The sequence below is a fragment of the Pan paniscus genome, chromosome 13, assembly GCF_029289425.2.
Source record: "Pan paniscus chromosome 13, NHGRI_mPanPan1-v2.0_pri, whole genome shotgun sequence".
In the NCBI taxonomy this organism is placed as follows: Eukaryota; Metazoa; Chordata; class Mammalia; order Primates; family Hominidae; genus Pan; species Pan paniscus.
The window spans coordinates 104,100,789-104,125,810 of NC_073262.2; the positions used below are offsets into that span (position 1 = coordinate 104,100,789).

The 25,022-nt window shown below is 38.1% G+C and overlaps 2 protein-coding genes across 8 annotated transcripts in view; one reads left to right on the plus strand and one right to left on the minus strand.

Annotated features, from left to right (window-relative positions):
- The window catches only part of STRADB (STE20 related adaptor beta), a 29,742-nt gene extending 25,613 nt beyond the window's left edge, over positions 1–4,129 (plus strand). The window contains exons 8-12 of the mRNA XM_003820748.4: positions 894–1,065; positions 1,362–1,466; positions 1,632–1,876; positions 2,768–2,810; positions 3,311–4,129. Of these exons, the coding sequence (XP_003820796.1) occupies positions 894–1,065; positions 1,362–1,466; positions 1,632–1,876; positions 2,768–2,810; positions 3,311–3,454 (709 nt within the window). The 3' untranslated portion in view covers positions 3,455–4,129. The remainder of the gene's footprint in view (positions 1–893; positions 1,066–1,361; positions 1,467–1,631; positions 1,877–2,767; positions 2,811–3,310) is intronic.
- The window catches only part of C2CD6 (C2 calcium dependent domain containing 6), a 137,867-nt gene continuing 116,347 nt past the window's right edge, over positions 3,503–25,022 (minus strand). For 3 of the 7 annotated variants that reach the window (XM_003820750.3, XM_055108959.1, XM_055108958.1), the window contains 3 exons: positions 19,214–19,288; positions 14,489–18,076; positions 3,503–11,217 (listed from right to left, as the gene is read on the minus strand). In XM_003820750.3, the coding sequence (XP_003820798.2) occupies positions 10,927–11,217; positions 14,489–18,076; positions 19,214–19,288 (3,954 nt within the window). In that variant the 3' untranslated portion in view covers positions 3,503–10,926. The remainder of the gene's footprint in view (positions 11,218–14,488; positions 18,077–19,213; positions 19,289–25,022) is intronic. The other 4 variants (XM_034954805.2, XM_055108960.1, XM_055108962.1 and 1 more) reach the window with 2 other exon arrangements.

Consider the following 25,022-nt stretch of genomic DNA (forward strand, 5'->3'; position numbering starts at 1 on the left):
TGTAATCCCAGCACTTTGAGAGGCCGAGGCGGGCAGATCACTTGAGGTCATGAGTTTGAGACTAGCCTGGCCAAGATGGTGAAACCCTGTCTCTACTAAAAATACAAAAAAAAAAAAAAAATTAGCCAGGTGTGGTGGCACACACCTGCAGTCCCAGCTACTCAGGAGGCTGAGGCAGGAGAATCACTTGAACCCAGGAGGTGAAGGTTGCAGTGAGCCAGGATCACTCCACCGCACTCCAGCCTGGGCCACAGAGTGAGACTCTGTCTCAAAAAAAAAAAAAAAAAAAAAAGTGAAATTAATTATTTGATTCCATTTCTTGTTTGAAAAAATATTATCAGTTTTTTTTTTTTGAGACAGACAGAGTCTCACTCTGTCCCCCAGGCTGGAGTGCAGTGGTGCAATCTTGGCTCACTGCAAGCTCCACCTCCTGGGTTCATGCCCTTCTCCTGCCTCAGCCTCCCAAGTAGCTGGGACTACAGGCACCTGCCACCACGCCTGGCTAATTTTTTATATTTTTACTAGAGACGGGGTTTCACCATGTTATCCAGGATGGCCTCGATCTCCTGACCTCGTGATCTGCCCGCCTCAGCCTCCCAAAGTGCTGGGATTACAGGTGTGAGCCACCGCACCCGGCCATCAGTTCTTAACACATAGCTTTCAATTATATCTTTACTTGTATTGGTGCTGTAGTAAGTAGCTGAAAGAATTCCTATTCCCTGAACATTTGCTGTGTAAACAGCAGTTTTGCAGTACTGTTTTGCAGTTTATACTGCTGTTTTGTAAAGGGTATTTAATTTCCAAGAGAATATATGGATTTGTTCCTGCCAGATTTTTATTCTTTTTTCATTGGCCAGTTTCCTGTTACTTAGCATTGTTTCTTTTTGTTCTAGGAGTATTAAAGCCAGCCATATCCTCATTTCTGGTGATGGCTTAGTGACCCTCTCTGGCCTGTCCCATCTGCATAGTTTGGTTAAGCATGGACAGAGGCATAGGGCTGTGTATGATTTCCCACAGTTCAGCACATCAGTGCAGCCGTGGCTGAGTCCAGAACTACTGAGACAGGTCAGGTGTGGCCGTTGCATTGGGTTTTCTGTGTCTCAAGTGTCTTCTGAGTTTGGCTAAAGTACAGTTGTGTCTTTATATTTGGATTGGTGAATGGCCTTCTGCAAGACTTTATTTCTCTTTCTTGTCAAAATTATGTTAGGAAATTAAATACCATATATGAAGTGTGTCTTGATTTGTCGCTTATGGGTTTCTTTTCCATTATTGTTCACCATTCTTTATCAAAAAAGCACATGTGTATAACTTTTGGTTAACTTATTTGCACTAAAAGACTTCAAATTAATTGTGTCCTACAGGATTTACATGGGTATAATGTGAAGTCAGATATTTACAGTGTTGGGATTACAGCATGTGAATTAGCCAGTGGGCAGGTGCCTTTCCAGGACATGCATAGAACTCAGGTAAGTGCTGCTAAAATGCCTGAGCTACTTGCCTTTCATAAGACTGCTTACATTCTAGATAATTTCTGTTAAACATGTTTGCTATAGACTCTTAGGAGCTTTATTGTTGTTACTGTTTTAATATTTTGCCTGAAAAGTGTTGAAGGAAAGTTCTGTTTCTTTTAGATGCTGTTACAGAAACTGAAAGGTCCTCCTTATAGCCCATTGGATATCAGTATTTTCCCTCAATCAGAATCCAGAATGAAAAATTCCCAGTCAGGTGTAGACTCTGGGATTGGAGAAAGTGTGCTTGTCTCCAGTGGAACTCACACAGTAAATAGTGACCGATTACACACACCATCCTCAAAAACTTTCTCTCCTGCCTTCTTTAGCTTGGTACAGCTCTGTTTGCAGCAAGATCCTGAGAAAAGGTAATATTGATCTCTTTTAAATAGCACAAAATGTACATGTTTTACATTTTATAGAAGCTTTGTAACATTGCCCTTCCAGGAGAATACAAATCTTTTGATCAAAATATTGTCTGCTCTAGAAAATATCAATGCTAAGAACAATTAGTGGGAACAAGCAAATGAGAAGAATACTGGATTCAAAATCAGAAGAGGCTGGGTGTGGTGGCTCATACGTGTAATCCCAGAACTTTGGGAGACAGAGGCGGGTGGATTGCCTGAGGTCAGGAGTTCAAGACCAGCCTGGCCAACATGGTGAAACCCCATCTCATCTCTACTAAAAATACAAAAATTAGCCGCGTGTGGTGGCATGCACCTGTAGTCCCAGCTACTCGGGAGGCTGAGAGAGGAGAATTGCTTGAACCCAGTAAGCAGAGGTTGCAGTGAGCCAAGATCACGCCACTGCACTGTAACCTAGGTGACAGAGCGAGACTCCATCTCAAAAGAAAAAAAAAAAAAAATCAGAAGAGTTGGGCTCCAGTCTCAGCTGTATCATTTTCTAACTGATTTTTACAATAAAAATCAGAGTCAAAATCAGTTACTCTTTCTAGACATTAATTAGCACATTTACGTTAAGACTCTAGTATAAAATGTAAATTGCTGCTACCCTACTAAGTTACTGTCAGTAAATACTGTGTGCAGTAAATGTTGAGTATGGATTAATTGAAGGATACCTCTACAATTATTTCCTTTAGTCAAGGTTGTAGCTAAGAATTGGGCTTCTGACATACATTCTTTTTAATCTTTTTCGTATTGGGTTTTATAGCTCTAAACCTAATTTCTAACATATTTTTACACCTGAAATCTACATTCTAATATAAAGGTTTTTTTTTATAACTTTCTTAAAAATTTCAGGCCATCAGCAAGCAGTTTATTGTCCCATGTTTTCTTCAAACAGGTGAGCTGATCTATCATCCGTTGTCTCGATGTTTTTAATTACTATTAAAAAGTCACTTTATTTTGTTGGCTTGATGAGATATTTTGGTTACCAAGGTTCTTACTAATAACTTTGTTACAAAATAAAGTTAAAAACAAGAAAACTTTTGGTAGTTCAATTACAGACTTTCTAAAATACTTTCATTCTTCAAAACAGAATGAGTAAAAATAAAATGGACTATCATCACGTTACTGATGCTTGGTGTATATTTTGATTAATTTAGAGACATTTTCTATGTTGGCTAGAAATGATGAAAGGGCAAAGTAACTCTGATAAGAAGTCAGTTTATTTGGCTCTTCTTCCTGTTTTCAGATGACCAGAATCAAAGGCAGTTTTAGGGGAAATACCTGAAAACAATTTTAAACACATTTAACATAAATTCTTTAAAAGTTATTTATTGCTAACAAAACTGATATATTGAAATGATATATCAACAGCCTTATTTTGAGTTTCTTTAACAGATGAAAGAAGAAAGCCAGGATTCAATACTTTCACTGTTGCCTCCTGCTTATAACAAGCCATCAATATCATTGCCTCCAGTGTTACCTTGGACTGAGCCAGAATGTGATTTTCCTGATGAAAAAGACTCATACTGGGAATTCTAGGGCTGCCAAATCATTTTATGTCCTATATACTTGACACTTTCTCCTTGCTGCTTTTTCTTCTGTATTTCTAGGTACAAATACCAGAATTATACTTGAAAATACAGTTGGTGCACTGGAGAATCTATTATTTAAAACCACTCTGTTCAAAGGGGCACCAGTTTGTAGTCCCTCTGTTTCGCACAGAGTACTATGACAAGGAAACATCAGAATTACTAATCTAGCTAGTGTCATTTATTCTGGAATTTTTTTCTAAGCTGTGACTAACTCTTTTTATCTCTCAATATAATTTTTGAGCCAGTTAATTTTTTTTCAGTATTTTGCTGTCCCTTGGGAATGGGCCCTCAGAGGACAGTGCTTCCAAGTACATCTTCTTCTCCCAGATTCTCTGGCCTTTTTAATGAGCTATTGTTAAACCAACAGGATAGTTTATCTTACATCAGACCCTTTTCTGGTAGAGGGAAAATGTTTGTGCTTTCCCTTTTTCTTCTGTTAATACTTATGGTAACACCTAACTGAGCCTCACTCACATTAAATGATTCACTTGAAATATATACAGAAATTGTAATTTGCTTTTTTTTAAAAAAGGGGGCTAAAGTAACACTTTCCTACCTATGTAAATTATAGATCCTAAATTCATGCACCCCGTGGGAGCTCAATAAAGATTTACTGAATTGAGTTTATGCTTTTATTTATTTTCCTTGCATAGTCTGACAGAGCTAATATACAGATTCTGATTTGTTTTGCCAAGAAAAGCCCTTTCTCAAGCAGATTTATTTACATAATCTATAATCAACTGAGTATTTGATTAAATGGAGGCAGAAGGCATTCTGGCCTTTTGTATGGTTATTGCTTCTGTAGGAGATACAACATATGAGGGCATAGAGGTCTTAATTAATTAATATTTCCTAATTAGAAAAGAGACTCTGCCATGTCTCAAAAAGAATACATAGTTTGGAGGTGTGGTAAACTGGGACCTACTTCAGTTGATTTTCTTAATTTATACAATCTTATTTATATTACATTAAAAGTTATTTTAAAATGATTACCTCAGTACTAAAAAATTAAAAAGACAAATAATATACAAATCCATAGGCGATTTCAAGCACAATTATCTTCATGTTTATTGACTGGACCCCCTCAAGAATGAAGGTTTGGGTTACTCCATCCGTTAAGCCACCAAGACCCACCAAAGTGAAAGAATTTAAAATGGACAGTGGAAAAGGGAGAAGATGAAGACCGCTGAGGCCCTAAGAGCAACTCTAGTGGTAAGGGCTATAGTTCATCCTACTAACCTCCCCCTTCTAAATTTCCCTTCCGTAAGAGAGGCCCACAGAGACCTTAGAGGTCTTTCAAATCTGTGTGGAGCTTCTCCTGAATGTGTGTAGTTTAAAAATTGGACCATAGAGGGCCCGAAATGGTGCTTCTCAGATCTCCTACTATGGAGTGTGTTAGGGTACTCCAGAGAAATAGCCAACAGAATCAATGTGTGTATATAATATATCTATATTTTATAGACATACATACATAAACAGATTTATTATAAGGAATTGGTTCATGCGATTGTGGAGGCTGACAAGTCCAAAGATCTGCCAGGTGAGTTAGCAAGCTGGACATCCAGAAGAGCTGATAGTGTAGTTCTCATCCAAAGGTTGTCAGACTCAAGACCCAGGAAGAGTCAGTGTTTCAGTTTGAGTCCAAAGGCAGTAAAAAGCCAATGTCCCAGTTCAAATGCATTCAGGCAGGAGGAATTCTCTTTTACTTGGGGGAAGTTTAGCCTTCCTCTTCTATTCAGGTCTTCAATTGATTGGATGAGGTCCACTCATATTAGAGAGTGCAATCTGCTTCACTTAGTCGACCGATTTAAATGTTAGTCTGATCCAGAAACACCGTGTGATGGTTAATATTAAGTGTCAACTTGATTGGATTGAAGGATGTCTACATAGCTGATAACACAGTGGTCCCAACCTTTTTGGCACCAGTTTTGTGGTATACAGTTTTACCATGGGGTGGGGGATGGTTTCAGGATGAAACTGTTCCATCTCAGATCAGGCATTAGATTCTCATAAGGAGCGGCACGACCTAGATCACTTGTGTGTGAGTTCACAATAGGGTTGGTGCTCCTATGAGAATTTAATGTGGCCGCTGATCTGACAGGAGGCAGAACTCAGGCGGTAATGCTCACCCACCCTGCTGCTCATCTGCTGTGACGCTGGGTTCCCAACAGGCCACTGACCTGTATGGGTCCACAGCGGGGTTTGGGGACTCCTGTGGTAAAGTATTGTTTCTGGGTGTGTCTATGAGGGTGTTGCCAGAGGAGATTGACGTTTGAGTCAGTGGACTGGGAGAGGAAGACCCACCCTCAATGTAGGTGGGCACCATGCAGTCAGCTGCCAAACGGCTAGATGGCGGCCAGAAGAGGGATAACCTTGCTTGCTGAGCCTTGTGGATTTCATCTTTCTTCCATGCTGGATGCTTCCTTCCACTCCTCCTGCCCTTGGACATCAGACTCTAGGTTCTTTGGCCTTCGGACTCTGGGAGCTGCACAAGGGCCTCCTGGGGACTTTTGGGCCTTCAGCCACAGACCGAGGGTTGCACTGTTGGCTTTGCTGCTTTTGAGGCTTTTGGAATTGGATGGAGCAACTGCTGGCTTCTTTCTTCCTCAGCTTGCAGATGGCCTACTGCAGGACTTCACCTTGTGATAGTGTGAGCCAGTTCTCCCTAGTAAACTCCATTTCATATATTCATTAGTTCTGTCCCTCTGGAGAACCCTAATACACATCCTCACAGAGACACTCAGAATAATGTTATTTTTTGTTTGTTTGAGATGGAGTCTTGCTCCGTCGCCCAGGCTGGAGTGCAGTGGCATGATCTCAGCTCACTGTAACCTCTGCCTCCCGGGTTCAAGTGATTCTCCTGCCTCAGCCTCCCAAGTAGCTGGGATTACAGGCTCCCATCACCATGCCCAGCTAATTTTTGCATTTTTAGTAGAGATGGGGTTTCACCATGTTGGCCAGGCTGGTCTAGAACTCCTGACCTCCGACTCCCAAAGTGCTGGGACTACAGGCATTCAGAATAATGTTCGACCAAGTATCTGGGCACCTGTGGCCCAGTACAGTTGACACACAAAATCAGCCATCACCATGGGTATCACCATGAGTGATGACTTCACCCTGTGAGTGCTTTCTTAAATTTTGTGCCTCAGGCTCCTTGCTTGCTGTATTTCCAATGGCTGCTGTAACAAATTGCCACAAACTTAGTGGCTTAAGCAACACAAATTTATTATTCTGAAGTTCTGGTCCAGAAGTTTGAAATCAGTCTTACTGAGCTAAAATCAAGGTTTTGGCAGTGCTTCATTCCTTCTGGAGGCTCCAGATGGGAATCTGTTTCCTTGGCCTTTCCAGTTTTTAGAGACTATTCATGTTCCTTGGCTCATGGCCCTGTTTGTCCATCTTCAAAGTCAGCAATTTGGGGCTGAATCCTCATTCTGCCATTTCTCTGGTTCTCTCTTTGATTCTATCTTCTACTTTTTAAAGACCCCTGTGATTACACTGGGCATAATGAAGATAATCTGGGATAGCTTCCCTGTCTACAGTCAGCTGATAAGCAACCTTAATTCTGTCTGCAATCGTAGTTCCTTTAGCCACATAACCTAACATATTAACAGGTTCTGGGCCTTAGGATGTAGGCATCTTTGGGGGAACATTATGCTACCTACCATACCTGCCTCATCCTATCCCTACCCCTGGTAGCAGGGATTGCAAGTCAGGCCCATTCCTGGGAGACAAAGGCCTTTTGTGATTAATGGCTTCGGCTGGAGCACTCCCCATCAGCCCGACTGAAACTTACTTAGAATGACACTGCACTGGCCATCAGAGAAATGCAAATCAAAACCACAATGAGATACCATCTCACACCAGTTAGAATGGCAATCATTAAAAAGTCAGGAAACAACAGGTGCTGGAGAGGATGTGGAGAAATAGGAACACTTTTACACTGTTGGTAGGACTGTAAACTCGTTCAACCATTGTGGAAGTCAGTGTGGCGATTCCTCAGGGATCTAGAACTAGAAATACCATTTGACCCAGCCATCCCATTACTGGGTATATACCCAAAGGACTATAAATCATGCTGCTATAAAGACACATGCACACGTATGTTTATTGCAGCATTATTCACAATAGCAAAGACTTGGAACCAACCCAAATGTCCAACAATGATAGACTGGATTAAGAAAATGTGGCACATATACACCATGGAATACTATGCAGCCATAAAAAATGATGAGTTCATGTCCTTTGTAGGGACATGGATGAAATTGGAAGTCATCATTCTCAGTAAACTATTGCAAGAACAAAAAACCAAACACCGCATATTCTCACTCATAGGTGGGAATTGAACAATGAGATCACATGGACACAGGAAGGGGAATATCACACTCGGGGGACTGTGGTGGGGTGGGGGGAGGGGGGAGGGATAGCATTGGGAGATATACCTAATGCTAGATGACGAGTTAGTGGGTGCAGCGCACCAGCATGGCACATGTATACATATGTAACTAACCCGCACACTGTGCACATGTACCCTAAAACAAAGTATAAAAATAAATAAATAAATATTAAAAAAAAAAAAAAAGAATGACCCTGCAGTCTAAGACATTTCCTATTCTGCCTTCTTGTCTTCCTCCCTCTCTTCCACATTGGTCAGACTTACATCTTGGACAGCCATCCCAGCCATCTTCTACTGCCTCCCTATTTTTCCCTCCCAGACTTTTCCCCGCAAAACATCTGTTGCAGGTGGTATTAATTTCCTATCACGGCTGTGACAAATTACCACAAACTCAGTGGCTTAAAACAACGCACATTTATTATCTGACAGTTCTGGAGGTCAGAAGTTTAAAATGGATTGGCAGCGCTACACTCCTTCCGGAGTCTCTAGGGGAGAATCTATTGCCTTCCCAGATTCTAGAGGCTTCCTACTTCCTTCCCTCATGGCACAGCACTGCTCCAACTTCTGCTTCTGTGGTCCCATCTCCTTCTCTGACTTGTGTGATTATATTGTGCCCACCCAGATAATTTGGGATAATTCCCCTGATCTCAATACCTTTGGTTTAATCACAGTTGCAAAAATCTCTCATCACATAAGGTAACATTCACAGGTTCCTGGGATTAGGACATGGACACATTAGTAGGGGCCATGACTACCACACATCTAATTTCATTTTGGTGTCTGCTTTTCAAAGGACCCAAACTAGCAGTCACTTTAGCTAAAATGCCCTCCTATGAGCTTCTATAGTACCTTCCCCAAAAAGCACTTACACAACTCTAATTACTTCTGTGTTTATGTTCCAAAGGACTGTGGACTTCCGGAGAATATTGTCTCATTCACTGGTATATTGCTGTTTAGTAAAAGTGTCTGGCATTTTGTAGATGTTTAATATTTATTGAATTCTTTCTTGAATAAGTATTTGAATTAAAAAAAAAAGACTTTTGAAAAGAAAATGTAAGAGATTTCCATGGTAAGAAGTTTTAAATTCTTTGTCACAATATTGCCATTAAAAATTTAATGAGGCAGAGATTTGAGATTTCTATCTAGTAAATATTTCTTCCTTTACTGCAAGCCAAATCAATGGTTTCCCTCATAAGTACTGTTGGCCAATTGCCTATTAGCTCTCAAGTTCATTTCTCCACTCTCTCCCTGTTCTGCTTCACTGGGATCTACGTTTCCCATGTACCCACAAACTCTGGTTTCCAGGGAGGCAACAGAAGATCAGAGAGCAGAACGAGAGAGGAGAAACATGGTATTTCTCACCCTTTGCCCCACTCCCCTTCTGCTTCGAGTGTCCCTGGCAGTGGCGGTATCATCTTTGTCTCTAGCTTCAAGACTCTGGTAGCACCAGTTCCTCCTGCTGTCCTTTCCACCTGAGTGGTGGTAGCACTTCCCACTCTTGCTAATCCCTGGGTTGCTTCAACATCCCTTTTTGCTCCTTAGCCTTGATTCCATCACCCACAAAACCAACTCCCTGTATTCCTTCTACCTGAAAGATCTGGAGTTGTGTTTTCCCAGTTACATGGTGATTGAAACAAATACTTACAACTTTGAGGATTATTGGAAATTCTTAGTCCCTATAAAAAATTTCTATCCTGATTATAACATTGAATGATCAGGAATTATGTTTTCCATCAGCCAATTCTATTTAAACCCCATAGTCTTTATAACTTCTGGTAGAAAAATAGAAACAAAAATTCTGTAAATCGAGTTTTGCTTTTCAAGAGTGGATCAAAGTTCAACAAGATCCAAATATTGTACTTACAAAGAAATAGAACCAATTCTCAGAAGCCTGATTTAAATCCTATGTTGATTTAGCTAGATTATATTTTATTCAGTTTCTACAATTTTATGCAGTTTCCCAAGCATGGTGTTACTAAGAGGCCCTTTCACAGTTGTATGAGTAACTTAGAAAGTCACTGCTGTGTAAGAGATGCTTCAGGAATTAATATTAACTATATTCTTATGTTTTCTGTGTAAAAAGATGCAATATCAGATGATGTTAAAATGAATAAAAGTTCAGCTGGGAGTGGTGGCACACACCTTTAAATCTCAGTTACTTGACAAGCTGAGGCGGGAGGATCATTTGAGCCCAGAGTTCGAGACCAGCCTGGGCAACATAGCAAGAACTCTGTCCCAAAAAAGTTAATAAACAAGTATAAGGCCCAGAGAATTGCAAACTGTTGAATCTAGAAATATAACTAGAGCTGAAGAGTAAAAGTATGTGTTCTTTTTTTTTTTCTTGAGAGGGGTGTCACTCTCACAGCTCACTGCAGCCTTGGCCTCCCAGGCTCAGGTGGTTCTCCCACCTCAGCTTCCTGAGTAGCTGGGACCACAGGCACGCTATCACGCCCAGCGGATTTTTTGTGGAGACACGGTTTCGCCATGTTGCCCAGGCTGGTCTAGAACTCCTGGGCTCAAGCCATCCATTCACCTTGGCCTCCCAAAGTGCTGAGATTACAGGTGTGAGCCACAGTGCCTGGCCTAAAAGTATATATTCATAACAAAAGGCTGCACACATTGATAACCACAAATCACCTGAAAACTGGGTAGAAAGGGAAAATTTACAGTGTAACAAAGGTTGGAGAAGTCAGAGAAATACAAATTGGAGTGATATTATATAGTGGAAAAATTAAGAAAAACTGAGAAATAAAACTTTGTTAATGAATATAAACTGAATACGTATTTCTGGGTTTGTTCCCTAAGGTTCATGAACAAAAACACATTTACATCAAATATGTTTGTTTTTCATTTTAATCAAAACAAAATGGTTCTAACAAGATGAAATTTGGTTGCTGACTTCTGTCACACAAAAGAAGAGATCTCCAAACCATTTTGTTAATGGAGAAATGATATTCTGACTGCTGGCCTCACATATCATTCTGAGTTAAACATGTTTTATAATATCACAAATGAGCGAACATTTTTCAATATCCTCTTTTAATTTTTTTTGGCTGCATTTTATGCATTTCATAATCTGATGTTTTATCATTTATATGAACTAAGCCTGATGAAACCATTCGACGACTTGTAAACTTTCCACTGTAGCTTTCTCGTTGCTTGTTAACCTCCGGAGCAGTATATGGTCTTGCAGAGTGTCTGGCATGGTTATGGATATCATCTGAGCTTTTTCCTAAAAGCCTTGATCTTGATTTTACTTTTTTAAGGTGTGTAAATGAGGTCATGTCATGTAAATCCTCAAATTTATCTGAACAATCCTAAATAATAAAATAAAAGATCCGATTGGTAAATTAGGTTTCTTAAAAGTAGGTTTTAAATTTACAAGGACTTCTGACATGGATGGTCAAAAGAAAAAAGAAAAACATACAAGGACTAAAGTTTATAATAGCAACAGTTAAAGACAAAGAATGAAAACACTGAATGTTTCTTAGGCAGTCTCTAAATTCAGACCCTACACCCGATGCCTCCCATTAGATACTGTGCTAGATACTATGCTAGAAACCATGCTTTAAAAAGATCTGTTACAAAGGATCCGTTATTTCAAAAGATATTGCAGATAAGCTAGAAACCTGAAAAACTTGAGAGCTGACCTCAGGGGTCAGACTCCTAAGCAATGCTGGCCAGATTACTTTGTAATTTCTCTCCAACAAAATCTCTCTCTCCGACCCCAAATATAAATTATGAACTCTTATATTTTACTTTTCATATCATCCAAAATTTGATCTTTCATCCTTTAATAACCATCTTTAGTTAATTTATGTACATACAGAGAGAGGGAGAGAGTGTGTGCCACATCCAAGAATATGGTTATAATGTTTACATTAAAAATAAAAAATTGCATGTATACTCTGAGTAAACAAGTAAAACATTCGGTAAAATAACTGGAAGGATATATGCCATAGTAAATGATTCTTTTTCAAATTTTCTATTATATAGCTATATAAGGTATGAATCTAGTAGTTACCCTCAAATTAGGGTAAACAATTTCCTCAGCAGTTTGAGCAGCTCATCTCATAATACTTTGCAAAGATAGCCACACCAAGGGAATGGGCTGCTTGATTTGAACACAGGTGGGGATGGATTAATAGAACTGGGGATCAGGGAACATTGGGCAGGACTAATAAGAATTAGGCAGTCAGAAAAAGATTTACAAAAAAGAATGTATAACGAGTCTAAAGATAAAATTCTACCTATTTAACATTTCTGCCTGAGTTTGGAGAAGGCAAGAAAACATTCTTCCTCTTCCCTGTTATGTACACAAGACAATTAGGGAAGCCACAGTGAGATAATTTATGCTATGTTAGTGAGTAACACATAATTTTCCTTCACAGCTGATATAACTTGATTACTGGAGTGGCAGTGGAAGGGCATGGAGACCCAGGCCACTGGTCACTTTTCTAGGTGCTCCTACGACTCAATTTCTCTCTCTTCTGTCTTGATTCCTTTGGGAGATTCCTGGATTTTAGAAAATCAGATGAGTAAGTTGTTATCATCTGAAAAATGCCCTCTTACCACTCAATTATCTATTAAGAGGAAAGTTTAGGAACAGTTGGTTTAACCGAGAGAAATAAAGATAAATCTATCTCCCTTGCCTGCTCTTAGGATAAGGGTTCTGAGATCCTATATAATCTTATATCATTTAACATAAACACAATTTCTTACTTTGCTTGAAAAGTTGTATTAAAGATTCCATTTGTCTTAAAAAATTCAGAAAATCCTCTTTGAAGACTATCACCCCATCTTCTACCTTTTTTCCAAGTGTGTAGACACGTGTGTATATACGCTCACCCCCTCAATGCTAAGTTTCCTAATTTAGATAGAAAAGAAAAATCCAAAATTGAAAGTATAAGCTGATATTTATACCCTGTCACTATATAGTTAATATTTAGCTGTATAATAGTGTGTATAATATATAGCTATATAATATTTACCCTGTTACTATAAAGCTAATAGTTTTGCTTTACTGTGGAAAATAAATTCAAAGCAATTACGCAGAAATTAGATTTTCTCAAAGGTAGAATTATGCACATCAAAGTATCAATGTAATATGAGTTTTACTTACTCATATTTACTTAGCAGTTTTTCCAATTATGGGTCATGCCTGTTATGCATACTATAGGGAAGACCAGTGATTCAGAAAATTAAAAATCCCTTCCATTCCTAGATTTTAAATTTGCTTTAGAATGATTTGTATAAAGTCTAGTCGCAGATTTACTTTCCTAATTTTTTTTTTTTTTTGAGACTGATCTTGCTCTCTTGCCCAGGCTGGAGTGCACTGGCACCATCTTGGCTCACTGCAACCTCCGCCTCCTGGGTTCAAGCGATTCTCGTGCCTCAGTCTCTCAAGTAGCTGGGATTACAGGCATGCACCACGACACCCAGCTAATTTTTGTACTTTTAGTAGAGATGGAGTTTCACCATGTTGGTCAGGCTGGTCTCAAATTCCTGGCCTCAAGTGATCCACCTGCCTCAGCCTCCCAAAGTGCTGGGATTATAGGCGTGAGCCACCGCGCCTGGCCTCCTAATTGTTTTATGTTAATATTAAAAATATATTTGAATTCTCAAGTTTCTCAGCACATGATATAGCATGGTGGTGAAAAAAGACTAGAAGTTAAATTTTTGCAATTCATAATCCAATGGATTGTAAATTTTGCATATCCCTAATTTTTAGCCAGATAACTGGCACATGGGAGCTTCATATTTGTTTAACTGAAGCAAAGATAATTCAGCTATGTGAAAAAAAACCTCTAATAGTTGTAGTTATATCTCTATGAAAAGAAAATGTCGGCTATGTTTCCACAGTATCTGGCCACAGCCAATGGTTGTACTAATTTTAGTCAGGGCTAAAATCCAGCCAGTTTTCCACAATCAGGACTGTGTACTCTGACTCTCGGCTGTGTCAGCTGGGAGAATCTGCCCAGAAGAAGAGGGCACCTTTTTCTAATTCATGTCCCAGATGGTAGGTTGGAGGAGGGGTGCCACTGTTTATTTCATAAAAAGGTAGTAGGTGTGTTAACAGTCCCCCTGATTTTGTGATTGTATTTTGAATCAGGTGAGGTGATATTTAAGTTTCAGAGGAATTTTTTTGTTTGTTTGTTTTGAGACGGAGTCTCACTCTGTCACCCAGGCTGGAGTGCAGTGGCGCGATCTCGGCTCACTGCAAGCTCCGCCTCCCGGGTTCATGCCATTCTCCTGCCTCAGCCTCCCGAGTAGCTGGGACTACAGGCATCCGCCACCATGACCGGCTAATGTTTTGTATTTTTTAGTAGAAACGGGGTTTCACCATGTTAGCCAGGATGGTCTCAATCTCCTGACCTCGTGATCCACCCGCCTCAGCCTCCCAAAGTGCTGGGATTACAGGTGTGAGCCACCACACCTGGTCTTTCAGAGGAATTTTTAAATTGGAGGTCTGTATGTCTTGGGGGTAATTAAGGTTATACACACAGTTGGATGCAGATATATACACCCTAAATTATTGCCAGAACTTTGCCAAATACAGAAGTAGAAGACTTAGAAAAACATTATTACATGTATAGTTCTTCTTGCAGTCCAGTGAAACAGTGTCCTCGGAACAGACTTCTTTAGGTGAATTCTTGTGGTGGGCAGTGTGGTTGGTAGTATCCTGACTATCTTGTTAAATGACTTTTTTGGTTGGGCGACACCGTCTCTTTCTTTTCGGACCTTGGGTTTTAGATCTTCTCTCTTAAATAATTCTGGGAAAAGGTATGGTTTCGAGTTTTTCTCATCTTCTACAACCTTATATTGGAATGACTGTATTTCAGGGAACTTGGCACATTTTTCACAGCAAATTTCATCTGGTTTTATATAAAGAGTTTGTATTTCTTTTTTGTATTGTGCAAATGTTACTAAATGTTTTTTATTATTGTTATTATTTCCTTTCAATCTCTGACAATACTGGTCTTCTAATTTTGATTTTCCCCCAGTCTCTGTATTGAAATGAGTTAAAGTGCTACTTTGCCAGGAAGGGAAAGTGATTCTGTTTAAGTACTCATCTTCCCTTGGCATTCTGGCATTAGGAATTCTTGGATACGATGTTAATACTGCTTCAGGTTTTTCCTGAACAGTCCATTTATAGATGTTTACGTGCTCCTTTCTATCAAGGGACTTCATTTTCAGTGTGTTTTCACACCAAGCTTTTGATTGAGTTATTTTTGATTTACCACCCCAACTATATGGGTCTTGAATCTCTGTTTTATGAACAGAATTTTCTGCTTGAGGAAGCTGCATGAATACATGTTCTTTCCTTAGTTTCTTAAGCAGTATATCTGTAAGTATTTCTGATGACTTACTTAATGGACTTGCCTGGATATTTTCATTGGAAGAAGGTTGTACTTTGATTAAACTTGGTGTTTTAGCTTCTTCCTTAGTGTAATAACTTTTCTGTTCCTTAATTAAAGATGAATTTCCCTTTAAATTCTTTAAGGGAAAATATTTCTTTTCTTTATCTCGAATCAATTCTGCTTCTCTAAGTTTATCCTCAGAAACCGTTTGTAAAGTGGTTTGTTGAACAATTCTTGAATATTTATTTTGCTTTTCTGAATGCTTCTCCACAAAGTGACAGTCATCTCTAAAAGGTAAATGTGTTTTTATATATTTTAATGGTATAGAACTAGAATTAAGCAAATTTATATGCTGGTTGATCCCTTCTAATTGCTTTTTTGTCATTAGTCCTGACTTTGAAAGTTTTTCTATAAAAAGACTCTGGAGGTGTTTGCTTAAATCAGCTTTTAGATGTAATAATTCATTTTCTGATAAAGCTATCAGATAGTTTTGTAGAGATTTACTTAAAGGATATTTCATGTTTATTTCAAACCTTCTACCAAAACTGCCCTTTGAAATATCTTGTTGTAGTTCATGAAAAGATATTGAGACACTTTTAGTCCTTAGAGAAGATATGTTTGGGTATATAGTCTCAGATGCTGTCTCATTAAATAAACTGCTTTCTGAAATGTTTTTTAGGAAATAGTTTTGGAGAATCTCTTTTAAAAAAGATCTTAGCTTTATTTCTAAATGTTTATCTATGAAATGATGATTGAAATTGTTGACAAAAGACATGATTTCTTTCACAGTTTCAGAATATTTCCCCTGAAAACTGTTTGGCCCTTTCTGCTCTGCTTTCTCATTCATCAGATACAGATTTTGATAGATTTTTGGTAAGTCCTCCTTGGTGATATGTCCTGATTCTGAAAGTCTTTCTACAAGGTAATGCTGGATTTGTTTACTTAATTCAGATTTTAAATGTTTTACTTCTGACTCTGAGAGTTCTTCTAGAAACACACGCAACTTTGGACTCAAAATAGGTTTTCTGTCTAATTTGTCTGCTTTATCAAAATCCTCTTTGAGTTCTTCAAGGTGTTCTGTGTCACTTGTAAAATAAGGTTCAATTAGTCTTTCTAATTCTTTTTCTGGTTGTCCTCTTCTTTCAGAATGATTATATTTGAAAAAAACATTGAAGATGTTTTTTAAAAAGGATTTTAACATTATTTCATCTGATTCACTAAGTTTATCCATTAATGAATTAGTTAAACTTTCTAAAGTAGAACTGAGATCATTTTTGTCTTTACCAAGCCTCTGACCATTTCTTGGCAAATACAGTTCTTTATTTGCTATTGAATAATAACTTGAATCTTGTGGGAACATATTTTGGTCTTCCTGTATAAATTCAGCTCTACTAACAGAAGTAGTGTCTTTGGGAACGATGGGTATATTCTGCTCAGAAAGAGGTTCTGTCTCGCTTCTGATTTCTGAATAATACTCTTGGGAATCCTTTAGGTTTCCTTTAGGAGAAGTGATCCCCGTACCCAGCAAAGAACTCTTATGGCGTTCGTTATCTAATTCTATCACTTTGATTATCCCAGATTCTAAAAGCGTATCTATAGGAAATGCTTGTATTATCTGGCTTATAGCAGATCTGGGCTGTGGCAATTCTATTTCATCAGCATTTTCTTCATGAAATAGAATATGTGATGACAAACTTCTCTTCCAAGGTGTAGGTAATTGATTTTCCAAGTTCATTGGTGTTTCACTTGGCTCTTTCACTTCTATCTCCAATTCTGAGAATATTGGTGCAGTGAATATTTGCCTCATAATGTAGTCATGTACAGTGCCACTTGAACCTGATTTGGAGTTAGGTACTTCGCTTATTAAATGTTTCTTTTTGATACTACTCTTTTTTTTAATTGGAAAATCTCTCTCATCAGCTTCGAAGTGTTTTTTAGAGACATGTTCTTCTACCTCTGGAGATTGTCCTGGTCCACCTTCTAAAAATGAATCTGCAGGAATATTTTTAATTATCTGACCCCTTTCTGAAAGTGAATATTCAGGAATATTTTTAATTACTTGACCACCTTCTAAAAGTGAATCTGCAGGAATATTTTCAATTATTTGACTGCCTTCTGAAAATGAATCTGCAGGAATATTTTTAATTATTTGACTTAAAGTAGCCTTTGAATTTAAAATGTCTTCTGAAAGCCAGTTGTTTAAATCTTGTTTTTTTTCCAATATGTTGTCTTCCATACTACTTGATGATTTATCATGAATGCTTAGAAGTGGAGAACTACTTTTCTCTCTTGCTTCACTGTTCATACTAACTTCTGGTTTAGAAAATAATTTGTCTGAAAGGTCTTGCAGATTTTTACTTAAAATTGACTTGAGTATCATTGATTGTTTTAAATATTCTATATGGGGGGTAAAATTTAAAGACTTCGAGAGGTGACATGTGTTTGCCTGTACATTTCCAGCCCTTGATGATTCTCCTTTGATGCTTGGTAAAGATACATTTGGTAGATTTTCTTTTAAACTATTCTTTGTATCTAAACCCTTTATTGTATTGATAGTAGGATCAGGGGCTAACTTATTCTCAGTTTCTAACATCTTTGTTGTGAAGATATTAGGGTCAAGGACCCAGGTTTTATTAGCAGGTCCTGCAGTTTTTGATTGTGCTGGATAAGGAGGATCCTGGTCTTCATGCTCTATGACCTCTGCACCTAAGACGTTTCTATATTTGTATATATCTTGATCTTTTCTTTTTCTGACTGACATTTTGTTTATATTCCTTAGAAAAGGATCAAAACTGTTCTTGTTGAATTTCTGAAACTGCAATATTAAAAAAAAGGTAAGACATTTGGTAGCAATGATTTTGAATTTATCATATATTTTCTAGTTAATTTTCCTTGAGCAATCTGTCAATGTATCTATTCACTCTCCTACCCTCCACAAAGGGAGAAAATCAACTTTAATTATTTTAAAATATTTGAAATTGAAATAAAAATTTTAATGGAAAAATTTCAAATTCTTAATTCTGACACTATTTTGTGTCCAAGTGCTTTTTGCTACTTGGAATATTTTTAAATACTTAAAAAGCCACCCATAAATAGTTTATTTTTAACAACGCAATTTCTAGTGTTAGCTTCATTTCCTTAGACAATGGCTAACATCAGGATCCAAGTCTCATTTACCTAAATATTTGCTACATTCATAGCAATATAGGAAATATTTTTTTCTAAATTCAAGCAAGTAGTGAAAAGTACTGAAATGAAACTCATGAAAAGTATCATAAATATTCTCTAAAAACTGACTTGGGGGCATATATCATCTACCTTTAAGTCTGAGAGTTTCAACAATGATAATGAGCTCCACCCAGTCCTTAACATGTCACAGTTTAATCTTGCTTTTTGATGCATACTGTATAATGCCTCAGAAATGGATAAGGGAGAACCATATAGAAAACTCAGGATTACAGTAAAAATTCAGTGTAATATTCATAAGCAGCTTTTTAGCTCTGGGATCAAGCTCTTCTCATCATTGAAACAGGCTTCAAAATAAAAATTCTTATTGAAAGTCTTTTTTCATACCTCTGTGTTATCTAACTAAAAAAAGCAAAATGTGAAAGAATCAGCCTAGTATTTGTCTTATTTTATTTCAACTTAGTAGTTCAAAATTATTTTTAATGGATGCAACTTATTGTAACTGGTTTTCAAATTCTAGTGGATACCAAGATGACAAATTAAGAATCCCCTTGGTTTTTTTTTTTTTTTTTTTTGAGAAATACAAATTCCCAGGTTCTGTTTCCGAGTTGAGATTCATTAGGTCAGAAGTGGACCTGGGAATGTGTATTTTTTATGGTAGCCAGGTGTTTCTAATGAGTAGCTTTTTAGAACTATTGAATTAAAGTATTGAAGAAACCTAGTAATTAAGTATAATGATACTGGGATAGAATAATTCAGGACTCACCTGAAATTTTGGTTTGAATTCTATATATTCTGGTCTGAAAGATGGTGAATTATATTCTTTTGGTGAAAAAGCCACCTTATAAGAAAAGAAGTTCTAATTTTAGATTACTTGTAATATAAGAATATCAAGATCATTTTATTCTTGCAATAGTTATTAGAGATATAAAATTTTTAAACCTAAATATTTTATCATAACAACTATACCCTGCCAATTATGAAAGAAATCTACATACATATAATATTATATATGTGAAATATTGGATTCTTTGGTATTATAATAGTCACCCTATTGAATTTGTAAAGTCAATATAATGCACAGCAACTTCAAGCAGAAACAAAAGTAAAAATAAAATAGAATTGTCAGAAGAAATGTAATCTGATTTTTAAAAGGCTGTGAGATGCCTTTACACAATACATGGCAGCTCATATTATATTGAGATAGCATTTTATTTATTTATTTATTATTTTTTTGAGACACAGTCTTGCTCTGTTGCCCAGGCCAGAGTGCAGTGGCATGATCTTGGCTCACTGCAACCTCTGCCTCCTGGGTTCAAGAGATTCTTGTGCCTCAGCCACCTGAGTAGCTGGGATTACAGGCATGTGCCAGCACATCTGGCTAATTTTTGTATTTTTTGTAGAGACGGGGTTTTGCCATGTTGGCCAGGCTGGTCTCGAACTCCTGACCTCAAGTGATCCGTTTTCCTTGGCCTCCCAAAGTGCTGGGATTACAGGCGTGAGCCACCGCGCCCAGCCATAGGTAGCATTTTCAATGATTATCAACCTGTCACTGTTAAATGAATATTTAAAACTCCCTAAAGAAATACTAAATCAAGATGTGTGGGAACAATTACAGGATCACAGAACCATTGAATTTTTAGAGATGGAAGTATTTTAGAGACAATCTAGTTCTAGTTCTTATTTTACACAGAATCTGAAGCTGAAGTTTCTTGTCCCAAGTTACCCAGATGACTAGTAGCTTAAATCCTAGGTGTCCAAAGTTTTCACTGGGTACTCAGTCCCCCACACAATCCAGATAGCAGTGAGGGAAAATGAGTGGCTTTAGAAGCATCATAATGTGCATCCACACTGCCAACTCATAAAGAGAGAAAACGTGACACATCTCTTTACAGAACACTTGGTACTTCAAATGACTTTCCTATACATTATCTCCTTTAGTCTGTAGAGGGTTCACTATCGACTAAATTAATTAAAATAACAATTCAATGAGTAACATTTTTATTAGAGATACTTTTAGGTTATTTTAAGGTTTAATTAACATTAAGCAGTTAATAAATGACCCTATTCTTAAAGCCTCAATGGCTTCCCACTCATTGTCCTCACATACCAACTCTATATTGTCTCTGCAAGTTTCTCAGTATTTGCCAGTATCGTTCCTCTCCTTCAGCCAAATGTGTCTAACTCTGAATTCTTGACATACATCTTGTACTTCCATACCTATTCTTTTGTTCCTTTTGTTTTTCTTTGCTTAAATTTCTCCCAAATCTCTCTTAAACACAGTTTATGTTATAACATTTGAAAGCTCATTGCTTTAAATGAATAGAAAAATTTAAAAAAGAAACATGTATGATAAACAAGTGAAAGAACAAGTAGTAGAAAAATATAATTTCATTTTTGTAACAAAGCAAACAAAAAATTCCCCCTATTACAAGCATGGACAAATGTGTGAATGGATTCAAAATGCTTACATTGTTTTCACACAAAAGTAGCTCTGGAGGAGAGGAAGGAGGATGCTATTAACTTTTACTCTGTTTAACTGGGTATTATTGATTAGATGAACATACAATTCCTTCACATATAAAAAGCTTCAGTAAAGTAATATTGGGGGAATGCTCTAGGTATTCATGTTAGGAAGCTAGGAAAAGACAATAAAACAAACCAATACAGGAGCTTCAAGATGGCAGACTGAACATGTGAGTCTACTCTCCTTTCTCCCAAGGTTCCAGTACATTAACAGAAAATATTATTTCAAAAAGAAAGAACCATGGCAATACTAGAAATCAGTAAGGTGAGCTACCAGGATCTAGAACTTTGAGAAAATACAGAAAATATGAGAGCAGATATAATTGACTTAATGGAAAAACCCAATCAGAAAAACCATAACCTTAAACAATAGTTATTAGAGATGTAAAATCAGGGGGATCTGAGAAGCAATACATTCCAAGTCAGTGTATTAATCAGGGTTCTCCAGAGGGACAGAACCAACAGGATATATGTATATATAAAAGGGAGTTTATTAGGAAGAATAGCGCACACGATTACACAGTGAATTCCCGCAATAGGCTATCTGCAAGCTGGAGAAAGAGAGAAGCCAGTAGTGGCTCAGTCCAAGTTCAAAAGCCTCAAAACCAGGGGAGCCAACAGTGCAACCCTCAGTCTGTAGCTGAATGCCCCAAAGACCCCTGGAGACTGCTACTGCAAGTCCCAGAGTCCAAAGGCCGAAAAACCTGGAGTCTGATGTCCCAGGGCAGGAGGAGAGGAAGCAAAGCATCTGGCAAGGGAAGAGGGAGTGAGCCAGAAGACTCAGCAAGCAAGCTCATCCCTCCTTCCTCTGTCTGCTTTATTCTAGCTAAGCTGGCAGTGACTGGACAGTGCCCACCCACATTGAGGGTGGGTTTTCCTCTCCCAGTCCACCGCCTCAAATGTCAGTCTCCTCTGGCAACACCCTCACAGACACACCCAGAAACAATACTTTTCTAGCCCTCTAGTCATCTCTCAATCCAGTTAAATTGACATCTAATATTAACCATCACACTCAGCATACACAAAGAAAATCAGATCATGGGAATGTCCATAGTTATTAAAGAGCTGCATTTGGAAAAGCTGGACCTCTTGGACCCTTCGTTATCACCCCTCTCTTTCTCTGTGCACACAGAGCAAACTCTGCTGGCAGCACTGTCTTTTCCCAGTCACTCTCCCGAACATCAAAAAACTGTTCTCTAAGGAGAATATGGCATATTCCTAAGCAGAGATATAAGTTTTGGGCCTTGACAGGGAAGCAGAGTAATGATTGCTGAGACTCACACTTCCAAATTAGATACCTAAAAGGGGATTTGAACAAAAGGAAAGGGAGTTCCATCCAGGAAACACACTGGTTCTTTGGAAATGTAGAGTCCTCAGCCATCCTACCTGCCATCTTCCATCCCCACACACCCTCCAGGGAAGCCTGCCCAGCACATAGACAGAGTATACCTATATAATCAACATACCCCTCCATTTATAAACATAAAATGAAGTTTACCATATATATGAGAAAAATTGATACATGTAAATGAAGAATCAATAAGAACAAATGGAACTAACTCCAGCGTAAATAGAAATATTTCTGACAAATGTAGGAGGAGGGTGACCTTTGGAAAAGATTCTAAATAGCTCAGAGATATTCAAGAGGATATTGAGTTCCCTTTAGCTGTATGATAATTATCTCAAATTTAATGTATATAAAATACAATTTTAGATTAGGCACCACACTCCCAAAAAAGAAAACCCTTAGCCTTTCTGTTTTTCCTCTTCTCAGTTGATGATGCATCTATCTCTGGAATTGTTAGGCCAGAAACCTAAGGGTTTTTATTCCTCTCCTTCTCCTTTCCATAACTAATCCAGCATTAAGTCCTGTGGCTGCTGCCTTCAAAACAGATCAAGTATGACCAGGTGCAGTGGCTCACACCTGTAATCTCAGCACTTTGGGAGGCTGAGGCAGGTGGCTCACTTGAGTCCAGGAGTTTGAGATCAGCCTGAGCAACATGGAAAAACCTTGTCTCTACAAAAAATACAAAAAATTAGCCAGGTGTGGTGGTGCAGCCTATGGTCCCAGCTACTCAGGAGGCTGAGGTGGGGGATCACTTGAGCCTGGGAGTGGGAGGTTGCAGTGAGCTATGATCATACCACTACACTATAGCCTGGGCAACAGAGTGAGACCCTGTCTAAAAAAAATTATATATATATATAATTTATATATTAATATATATTGAATATATAATATATATAATTTATATATGATATATATATATCCAATCACTTTTTCCCATCAACCCCCCTACTACTATAGAACAAGCCACCATCATGTTTCCCCGAGCAGTGGTATCCTAAGTAGTCTCTTGATCCCTGTGACAGAAAATGCTAGTTGCCTTCCTAAAATGTATTATCTCAAGAACTTACATTTTTTTTAAGGGGCAGAAATGTCCCCTATCAAAAGAGCTACATCTTCTAGCCTCCTTTGCAGACAGGAGTGGCCATGTGACAAAATTTTGGCCAACTAGACATAATTGGAAGTTGTTGAGAGAGTATCTTAACTCTCTCTTCTGAGAGAGTGTCTTAAAACAGAGGCCGACAGTCAGGTGCAGTGGCTCACACCTGTAATCTCAGTACTTTGGGAGGCCAAGGTGGGTAGATCATGAGGTCAGGAGATCGAGACCATCCTGGCTAACACGGTGAAACCCTGTCTCTACTAAAAATACAAAAAATTAGCCGGGCATGGTGGCACGCGCCTGTGGTTCCAGCTACTTGGGAGGCTGAGGCAGGAGAATCACTTGAACCCGGGAGGTGGAGGTTGCAGTGAGCCAAGATTGCATCACTGCACTCCAGCCTGAGTGACAGAGTGAGACTCTATTTCAAAATAAAAACAAAAAATAAAAAACAAAACAAAAACACAGAGGCCGACTTAGGTGATAAGTATGTAACTGAACTTGTCTTTTTCTTTCTTCCTGCCTGGAATACATGTGATGCCTGGAGATATAAAGTCCATCTGGTGTTACCCTTCAGTAACATGCTCATGCTGAAGATGGCTGTCCATAAAGAAAAGGAATCTGGGCCCCTGATGATGTCATGAAACCACAATATTACGATTTAAGGCACTGTTTCTAAGTTTTTGTTACTCATGCTTAACATGTTACTCATGATTAACTCACGTTAAATCATGTTTAACATGATTCTTAACTGAAAAACTTCTACACATACTGAATTTTATTCTTTTACAGTAGAATCAAGCTAGAAATCAGTAATAGAAGAAAATTAGAAAATTCACAAACATTTGGAAATTAAACAAAAAATTCTTTAAAAACCAATGGGTCACAGAAGAAATTACAAGAAAAATTAGGAACTACCTTGAGACAAATGAAAACACAACATACCAAAACGTATGGGACACAGAAAAATCGATGCTAAGGGGAGAAATTTATGGCTATAAGCATTTACACTAAAAAAGAGAAAGATCTCAGGCCGGGCACAGTGGCTCATGCCCGTAATCCCAGCACTTTGGGAGGCCAAAGTGGGCGGATCACCTGAGATCGGGAGTTCGAGACTAGCCTGACCAACATGGAGAAACCCCGTCTCTACTAAAAATACAAAATTAGCTGGGCATGGTGGTACATGCCTGTAATCCTAGCTACTCAGGAGGCTGAGGCAGAATTGCTTGAACCCAGGAGGTGGAGGTTGCAGTGAGCCAAGATCGCGCCATTGCACTCTAGCCTGGGCAACAAGAGTGAAACTCCATCTCAAAAAAAAAAAAAAGAAAGAAAGATCTCAAATTAACAACTTAACTTTATGTTAAGGAACTATGTATACATTCCTTAATGCATACATTAGAATAAGAGCAGCAAACTAAACCTAAAGTTAAAAGAAGGAAGGAAATAATAAAGATTAGAGTGGAGGTAAGTAAAATAGAGAATAGAAACACGATAGAGAATATCAGTGAAACCAAAAGATGGTTCTTTGTAAAGGTCAACAAAATTTACAAACCTTTATAGCTAAATTGATTAAGAAAAAAAGAAAGACTCAAACTACTAAGATCAGAA